The 10104-nt window shown below is 22.9% G+C and overlaps 1 protein-coding gene across 1 annotated transcript in view; it reads left to right on the forward strand.

Moving 5' to 3' along the window:
* The first annotated feature begins 2270 nt into the window (after positions 1-2270).
* LOC117173436 (flavin reductase (NADPH)) overlaps positions 2271-10104 on the forward strand; it is a 25128-nt gene continuing 17294 nt past the window's right edge. Inside the window, exon 1 of the mRNA XM_033362001.1 lies at positions 2271-2557. Coding sequence (XP_033217892.1) covers positions 2485-2557 — 73 coding nt within the window. The 5' untranslated portion in view covers positions 2271-2484. The remainder of the gene's footprint in view (positions 2558-10104) is intronic.

Genomic DNA, 10104 nt, shown 5'->3' on the forward strand with positions numbered 1-10104 from the left:
AACGTGTTTTAATTTTGTTCTCGGATAAGTATCAAAAGTTGCCAAGCGATCAAATTTTCAAAATTGATTGTTAGAGAATTAAGGTTTTCTGGTAATTTAAGTAAATAAAGATTAAAACTTAGTTCCCGAAATTTAAGTAACATAATTTGATTATTGACTTAAAGGTTATATAATGGAATTAGTATCAAACGTTACCAATAAAACAAATTTTCAAAAATGAATGTGATATTAAAAAAAAAATTTAGAGTAAACATTTTTTCTATGTTTGAATGAAAATGATTGTTTTTTTGCTTTTTAAGTTATCATTTATCAAAAAATCAATGAATTGTTAGATGACTAATTTTTTCACAACACCGAAATAGATAAAGATTCAATTATAAATTTTATTGCTGCCATATTATAATTCCGGAGTTTTTAAGAAGAAAAAAATGTTTTCTTTTTTTACATCTGGCTAATCGTTTTTTTAATTTTCAAAGAGATCTTAATAATTTTGAAAGATTTTGAGAATAATTTTTTTTTTTAAACAGTTATGGAGAAATTTTAAGCAGTTAATAATTAAGTCTGAAATAATAATTGTTAATTTCAAAGATTTCAAAATTGTTAAAAAATAATATGGAAGATTTTAATAAAATCATTTCCATTTTCCGTGATTTAATTCAAATGTAGGTAAACTTAGTTTTTTAGGGCGTCAAGAGAAGGAAAAATATATAGTTTAGTTTAATGGGAAAATTTCAAACAATTTTGTACTAATGAGTTCTAAGAACTCGTTAGAAAAGATTCAAAAACTTTTTATATTATTTTATAAAGTAAAAAAAGGCTTAACAAGTGTTTAAACCAACATCGTGCCAAAATAAATAATTTTAGAATAAATTTTAGGAAATTTAAGAGATATTCACATGTTTTAACACCATTAAAAAACAATAAAAATTTATAAGATATTTTAGGACTTTTTTGAAAATTCAGGGTAATGACATAAATTCTATAGGTTACCAAAACAATTTCTTAAGAATTTTTAATTGGAAAAATGAGCTTCAGCAGAAAATTCAAAAAAGATTTTAAAACATCAAATATTTCCTTAAATTTCAAGAAACAGTAGAAGATTTTAAAGCAAAATATTTCAAATGCCCATAATTAGAATAAATTTGAAAGGTCTCAAGTGAAGAAATTAATGTTATTCAAGTTTTTATTAAGAAAATTGGGGATATTTTAGGCAGCAGTTTAGACTTTAAATAACTTTCCTAAATTTCAAGAAAAATTCCAGTCAGATAATAATATTTTTAAGAATTTAAGAAGTATTGTGTAGATATTTAATTCTAAAAGGCTCGAACTTTTCCTATTATTTTGTAAAATCCCGAAATATATATATTTTTCTTCATCTAGATTTTTTGTTGGCGAATATGAAATATTCACAAATATTTTATAATTTTTTTCAAATTCGTAAGAAATTTTGGAAGATTTTGAGGTCAATTTTTTACACTTTAAATAATTTTTTCAACATTTTAAGAAAAAATTGGATTAATTTACAAATATTTTTAGAAATTCAAGAGGCTTTGCATAGACTTTAAATATTTTAAACCTTGGGAGCATTTCCGAAAACTTATGGAATATTTATTATTTCTTCTGAAATTATAAAAGACCTAAATATCTTTTGAAAAGGCTGACATTTTTCTAATAATTTGTAAAATCCTGTAAAATAAAATATATATTTTTTAAATCTTCTGCATTCTTTCCTTGACACATCTTGAATATTTAAAAATCTTTCCTAATTGTCTCATGAAAATGATAAAACTTATATAATTCTTTGAAAAAATACTGATACTTCTTCCCTTGTAAATAAATTTAAGATGTGTGTAACTAAACAAATATCAAAGAAGCATTGTTGTGTTACATCAAAATATTGTTTAATTTATTTCTATACCGCACTTCATCCTGAAAATTAATTTTTATTAACAAAACGTCTGTTCAGTTTTTTAAAATAATACAAAAAAAATATTACGTAACTGCAGTTAGGGTGTGGGAAGGTAAAAGTGTTTAAAATAACGTTACGGAATATATGAACGCTCCCTAATAATAGTACTTGTACATTTTACGATGCATTGATACACTGAATTCATTCTTTCAGGATCTAATTTCAACAAGAATATAAGTCTTCAGAAAATTTTAACACATAAATTGTTATTAGAAAATTGAGCAAATTATCAAAATGAGTATAAAAGTAAGCGCGCGCGTGCGCGCGCACATAACAGTCTAGTACTTTTTAAAAAGAGGTTATTAAATCTGATATGTAAAATAGGCAGTGTCATGGTCACTTATCTGTAGTCAGCTGTTTTTCTGAAGTTTCCGGTTGTTATCAAGCAGTGAATGTAAAGTGTAAAGTCATAAGCATAAGGTGTTCAAGAAACGAACACGTAATAGCCGATAGGAAATAAATTTTCATAATATTTCTGATTTTCTGCCATTGCCACAGAAAAACAAACCGTGAAAATGAAGAAAGTAGTGATTTTTGGAGCTACGGGAAATACCGGCTTATGCGCTTTGGAGCACGCAGTTGGAAAAGGTATTTTAAAAAATTTTTAAATGTAAAAAAATATTCTCATTTTTACTATTATTTTTTTATATTAGATTTATAGTCAATCTGCAGTTCGTGATTTTTGATACGAAATTATGATTATAATATTTCATTATTGTATCAAAATTCGAGTTTTAATTTCTATCATGTAAACATTCAAATTTGAAAAACATTCGAATTTACGATAAAGTTTGAATTACGTTCGATTTTCGGAATCGGTGAAAGTTTAAAATCGATTTCTAAATCAGTTAAAAATGCGAAAACGTTCGATTTTCGATACAGTTCGAGTACGGAATTTAAAAAGGTTCGAATTCCAAAATTTTTTTGAATTTGAAATAATTTGGAAATCGAACGTTTTTAAACATTCAACGATTCTGAAAATTTATTGGAATTCAAACGTGATCTTTAATTCGAATGTTTAAATTGTAATGATAAATATTCAAATGCAAAAATGTTTCGAATTTAAAATTACATTTGAATTTCGTTCGAATTCCGGAACTTTTGAATACTTTTTAACGATTTCGAAAATCGATCGAAATTCAAACGTAATTTAAAATTGAAATGTATTTCAAATTTGAATATTTATTATTCCATGATTTATTAGAAGAAAAATCCACGAATTTAAAATTATGTTTGAATCTCGTTGGATTTTCGGAATCAAAGCAAATTTAAAATTAATTTCCGAATCAGTAAAAAATTCAAAAACATTCGAATTTCGAATCAGTTCGAGTACAGAATTTAAAAACGTTCGAATTTCGAATGTTTTTGAATTTAAAATAATATGGAAATGGGGAGTTGGATTTTTTCTTCTAATAAATTATGTGATAAATATTCATATTGAAAAAGACATTCGAATTTAAAATTACGTTTGGATTTCTTTCGCTTTTCAGAATTTTTGAAAATTTTAAAAGAATTTTTAAATCCTTTAAAAATTTAATAAATTCCCCGTTACCAAATACATTGAATACAACATTAAAAACGCTTTAAATTCGAATATTTTTAAATTTATTCTGATCTGGAAATCAACATTTTTTAAATTTTCAACAATTTTGAAAATTGATCAAAATTTAAAAGTTATTTTAATTTTAAAGATTTTTAAAATTTGAATGTTTGTTATAAATTGATTTATCGGAAAGAAAATCCATGGCTTTTGCTATAAGATTATATAACTACACAGACTCATTAATATAAACTTAAATTCAGAATTTTCCTTCTAATAAATAATTTAAATAATAAATTGCTTCTGATACGAAAATGGTTGGAAATTAAAATAGATTTTTAGATAAGTAAAAATTTAAAAACATTAGTTTTTCGAATTTAAACTGTTTTGGAAATTGAGTGTTTTAAAACTTTTTAAATATTCCAAAAATCGATGGAAATTCTGAAGAAAGTTTAAATTAATTTTTTTCAAATTTGAATATTTTTTAGTATATAATTTATTCGAAGGGAAAATCATGAATTTTAAAAGATATAACTGTCTAATCTGATTTTAAAATTGCGTTTGAATTTCGTTCGTTTTTCGGAATCATTGAAGATTTAAAATAATTTCCAAATCAGTTGAAAGTTTAAAAACTCTCGATTTCGAAATTCGATCGAACTTTAGAAGTAGTTTAAGATTGAAAAGTTTCTTATATAACTGCAAAATCTCATTAATGTATGAGATTCTTAATTTTGCTTCTAATAATTCATGTAATAAATATTTCGGAATCGTTGTAGATTTAAAATTAATTTCCAAATCAGTTAGAAATTAAAAAACAATCGAGTTTTGAAACAGTTCGAATACAGAATTTGAAAACGTTCGAAATTCGAATATTTATGAATTTTCAACCAGCCCTGTGCATCTGAAAACAAAATGGCGATTCCTTAGTGTCCTAAGTTGGCTAGTTCCTAATATCTTCAGCGCGGCGCTAGTTGTCCCACCACATCCTGTTTTTGCATTGTAAGCAATGGGAGTAGACCACTTGTTTTTTTATTTTTTAATGAACAAAATGTTATTTTTGTAAAAAAAATTTTGAAATGAAAAGAATGTTCCTCATTTTATATTTCAAAACAACTTTCCAAACGATGTATATACATGCAAATGGAATACATGAATTAAAACTTCACCCAATAAACTTGGTAAAGTGGAATATTAGATTTGAATCTGAATAAAAAGTTAAATATAATCCTTTTTATATCTGAAAACGCAGTAAATAATATTTATATCAATACAATATATAAATAGTTTTGTGAAAAAAGTTTTAATAGTATAAAAGTTCTAACTTAATATGTGAGGATTTATAGAGTACTTCTACTATTGACTATATAATAAGAAAATGTCATTGAAATTGAAATGAATTTTTATTCATAAACATATAACAAAAATGTGTAAAGAACATTAAAAATAGTTTATTTAATCATTAAAATTTTTGAAAAGAACTATTTTTCAGAGAAACAAATATGAATTATAATTTTATCAAACGTCCAAGATGTAAATATAATCAGCGTTTTAATATCTTTGTTTTAAAGACTTAGAATTATATAATGATAAAGAAGAGCAATTAAAGAAATTTTATTTTGTATTTTTCACTGATTATTAAATAAAATGTTTTTGAATGTAAATTTAGTTAAATTCAATTAGAAATACATAATATCTATTATATATTCATAAGCGAGAGTATTCACAGGGTTAGTTTAAACTTAGTACTATTCAAATTTACCTTCCGGATTTTTTTTTTGACAGTCTATTGATAATATTGTTAATTTGTTTTCGACAATAAACTTTAAGAATCATATTTTAATTTTCATTCAAATTCAAATTTAAGATATATTCCACTTTATCAGGATTACTGTACGACCATATAAATCATATTTTGTCTTTAGTATTCACAGAAAATGATTGAGGAAACTATTTTTAAATGTTAAATGAGTATTATTGTTTTAATTTCAAGAATTTGTTTGCATGGGAATAACATTTGGTTTTCTAAAAAAATTTAAAAAGTGATTTAGTACCATTGTTTTCTATGCAAAAACAGGGAGTAATGGGACAACTAGCGCCACGCTGGAGATCTTAGGAACTAATAAACTTCTGACAGTTGTGGGGTCAAGTTAAGATCTGAAATATGGAGAGATGCACAAGGCTGTTTTCAACTGATCTGAAAATCGCAAAATTCATAAATTTTTCTTTTAATAACTCATGTAATATTAAATATTCAAATTTAAACAAAAGAAATTTCAATTTTAAACTACTTCTAAATTTCTATCGATTTTCGAAATTGTTAAAAAGTTTAAAAACGTCAAATTTTTAAATTACTTCACATTAAAAAATATTCGAAATTCTAACTTTCAAATTCTCTATTCGATCTGTTTCGAAATTCGAATGTTTTTGAATTTTTAACTAATTTGGAAATTCATTTTAAATCTTTAAAGATTCCCAAAACGAAAAAAATTGAAACGTAATTTTAGAGACGAATTTTTTTTCAAATTTGAATATTTACTATTATATAACATAACTGCAAAATCTCATTAATTTTTCAAATACGGCATTTTTTTCTAATAAGTTATGTAATATTCAAATTCGAAAATTATTCGAATTAAAAATTATATTTGAATTGAACTTTTAGATTTTTTACATTTGAATGTTTTAAACTTTTTAACGATTCCGAAAATCCATCCAAATTCAAACGTAATTTAAAAGTTAAATATTTTGCAAATTTGAATATTTATTTTTACATGATTTATTAGAAGCAAGATCCACGAATTTTGCGATATATAACTCCAAATTTTATTGGTGCATCAAATTTAGAGGTTTCCTTCTAATGAATCATTTAATAAATATTCAAATTAGAAAAACATTCGATTTTAAAATTACATTCGAATTTCGTTCGATTTTCGAAATCCTTGAAGATTTAACATTAATTTCCATATCAGTTGAAAATTCAAAAACATTCGAATTTTGAAACAGTTCGAATACAGAATTTAAAATCGTTGGAATCTCATATATTTTTAAATTTTAAATAATTTGGAAATTTCACGTTGGAGTTTTCCTTCTGATAAATCATCTGGTAAATATTCAAATTGAAATACATTTGAATTTAAAATGTTTGAATTTATTTCGATTTTCGGAATCTTTGAAAACTTTTGTATTGAAAACGGATATTATTGTATTTAATTTGGTCTGGAAATCGAGTTTTTACGTTTTCAACGATTTCGAAAATTGATCAAAATTTCAAAGTTGTTTAAATTTGAAAAGTTTTACAAATATGAATGTTTATTATTAAATGATTTATCAGAAGCAAAATTCATTAATTTTGCGATGAGATTATGTAAGTACAAAATCTCATTAGAGTATCAAATTCGGAATTTTTCTTCTAATAAATCATGTGATAATAAATATTCAAAGTCGAAAATTTTAAATAATGGAAATGAAAATCGACTTTCAGATCAGTAAAAATGTAAAAACATTCGATTTCCAAATTTTAACTGATTTGAAAATTGAACGTTTTTAACATTTTTAACGATTCCGAAAATTGATCGAAATTTAGAAGTAGCTTAAAATTTAAAAGTTTTTAAATTTGAATATTTAATGTTACATGATTTACTGGAAGGCGAATTCATAATTTTTAGATCAGATTATATAACTGCAAAATCTCAATAATGTATCAAATTAGAATTTTTTCTAATAAATCGTGTAACAATAAATATTCAAATTATAAAAAAATTCAAATTTAAAATTATATTTAAATTGAGCTGTTACATTTTTTACATTTAAATTTTTAAAATTTTTTAACGATTCCGACAATCTATCGAAATTCAAACGTATTTCAAAACAAAATATTTTTCAAGTTTGAATATTTTTTATTACATGATTTATCAGAAAAATAAGTAAGGAATTTTGCTATATATAACTGTAAAATCTCATTAATGTATCAAATTCGAAGTTTTCCTTCTAATAAATCATGTAATAAATATTAAAAATGGAAAACCATTTGATTTTAAAATTACATTTGAATTTCGTTCAATTGTCGAAATCTTTGAAGATTTAAAATTAATTTCCAAATCTGTTAAAAATTCAAAAACATTTGAATTTCGAATGAGTTCCAATACAGAATTTATAAACGTCCGAATTTCATATATTTTTGAATTTGAAATAGTTTGGAAATGGGACTTTGGATTTTGCCTTCTATAAATTCTAATGAATTCAAAAACTTCTGAGTTGCCAAACACTTTGCGTAAAAAATTTAAAAACGTCCAAAATTCGAATGTTTTTTAATACAATCTGATCTGGACATTGAACGTTTTTGAACTTTCAACGATTTCGAAAATTGATAAAAATGTAAAAGTTATTTCAATTTGAAAAGTTTAAAAAATTTTAATGTTTGTTATTACATTATTTGTTAGAATGAAAATTCATTAATTTTGTGATGGGATTATATTACTGCGAAGTCTCATTAATTTATCAAAGTCGGATTTTTTTTCTAATAAATCATGTAATAAGAAATTTGTGAATTCATAATTTTTAATTAATGGAAATTAAAATCGATTTTCATACCAGTAAAAATGTAAAAACATTCAATTTTCGAATTTAAACTGATTTGGAAATTGAAAGATTTAAAACTTTTTAACGATTTCGAAAATCGATCGAAATTTATAAATAGTTTAAAAATGAAAAGTTTTTTTAAATTTGAATATTTAATATTACATGATTTGTTGGAAGGAAAATTCATAAATTTTTCGATGAGATTCATGTAATAAATATTCAAATTTGAAAAACATCTGACTTTAAAATTACATTTCAATTTCGTTCGATTTTCGGAACTAAAAAGCAGTAAAAATTAAAAACAATTGATTTTAGAATTTGAACTGATTTGGAAATTAAAAGTTTTTGAAGCTTTTTAACGATTCCGAAATTCGATCGAAATTGAAGCGTAATTTAAAATTGAAATATTTTTAAATTGGAATATTTATTATTACATGATTTATTAGAAGGAAAATACACTAATTTTACGATATATAAGTGCAAATTTTATGAGTACATCAAATTCAGAGTTTTCCTTCTAATAAATCATTTAAGAAATATTCCAATTGGAAAAATATTCGAATTTAAAATTACGTTTGAATTCCATTCGATCTTCGGAATTGTTGAAAATTTAAAATTAATTTCCAAATCATTTAAAAATTCAAAAACATTAGAATTTCGAAACTGTTTGAATACAGGATTTCTAAAGTTTAAATTTTATATGTTTTTGAATGTGAAATAATTTGGAAATTGAAAGTTGGAGTGTTCCTTCTAATAAATCATTTAATAAATATTCGAATTGAAAAAACATTCGAATTTCAAATGCTTGTCTTTATTTCGATTTTCGGAATCTTTGAAAATGTTTAATTAATTTTTAAATCCTTTACAAATTGAAAAACTTCCGAGTTACCAAAAACTTTGAATACAAAATTTAAAAACGTTCTAGATTCGAATATTTTTAAATTTAATCTGAACTGGAAATCGATAATTTTTTAATTTTTAACGATTTCGTAAATTGATCAAAATTTCAAAGTTATTTCAATTTTAAAGGTTTTTAAAATTTTGATTCGGAATTTTCTTTCTAATAAATAATTTAAATAATAATTTCTTTCTGATAAAAAATTTGTTGGAAATTAAAATAGATTTTCAGATCAGTAAAAATGTAAAAACTTTCGATTTTCAAATTTAAATTGTTTTTAAAATTAAATTATTTAAAACTTTTTAACTTTTCCAAAAATCGATCATGAATATCGAAAGACATAACTGTAAAATTTCATTAATCTATGAAATTCAAAAATTTCCATTCAAAAATTTTCTTTTAATAGATTGGAAAAAACTTCGATTTTAAAATGACGTCTGAATTTCGTTTGATTTTCGGAATCGTTGAAGATTTTAAATAATTCTCCAGTTGAAAATTTAAAAAAATTCGAATTTAGAGTATTTTTTGATTTGAAAAAACTTGAAATATAAACGTTTTAAAACTTTTTAACAATTTCGAAAATTGATAGAAATTTAGAAGTAGTTTAAAATTAACAAGTTTTTTTAAATTTGAATATTTAATATTACATGATTTACTAGAAGGAAAATGCATCAATTTCAAGATGAGTTTATATAACTGCAAACTCTCATCAATGTATCAAATTCAGGTTTATTCTTCAAATAAATCATGTAATATTTAATATTCATATTCAAAAAACAACTTTTCAATTTTAAACTACTTCTAAATTTCTATCGATTTTCGAAATTGTTAAAAAGTAAAAAAATGTCTAATTTTCAAATTATTCCACATTAAAAAATATTCGAAATAAACTTTTTCAAATTCTGTATTCGAACTGTTTCGAAATTCGAAGGTTTTTGAATTTTTAACTAATTTGAAAAATTATTTTAAATCTTTAAAGACTCTAAAAACGAACGAAATTCAAACGTAATTTTGGAGAAGAATTTTTTCAAATTTGAATATTTACTATTACATGATTTTTTAAAAGGAAAACTTCGAATTTGATACATTAATGAAATTTTGCAGTTATATTAAATATAT

This window comes from Belonocnema kinseyi, chromosome 5, assembly GCF_010883055.1.
Source record: "Belonocnema kinseyi isolate 2016_QV_RU_SX_M_011 chromosome 5, B_treatae_v1, whole genome shotgun sequence".
Taxonomy (NCBI): Eukaryota; Metazoa; Arthropoda; class Insecta; order Hymenoptera; family Cynipidae; genus Belonocnema; species Belonocnema kinseyi.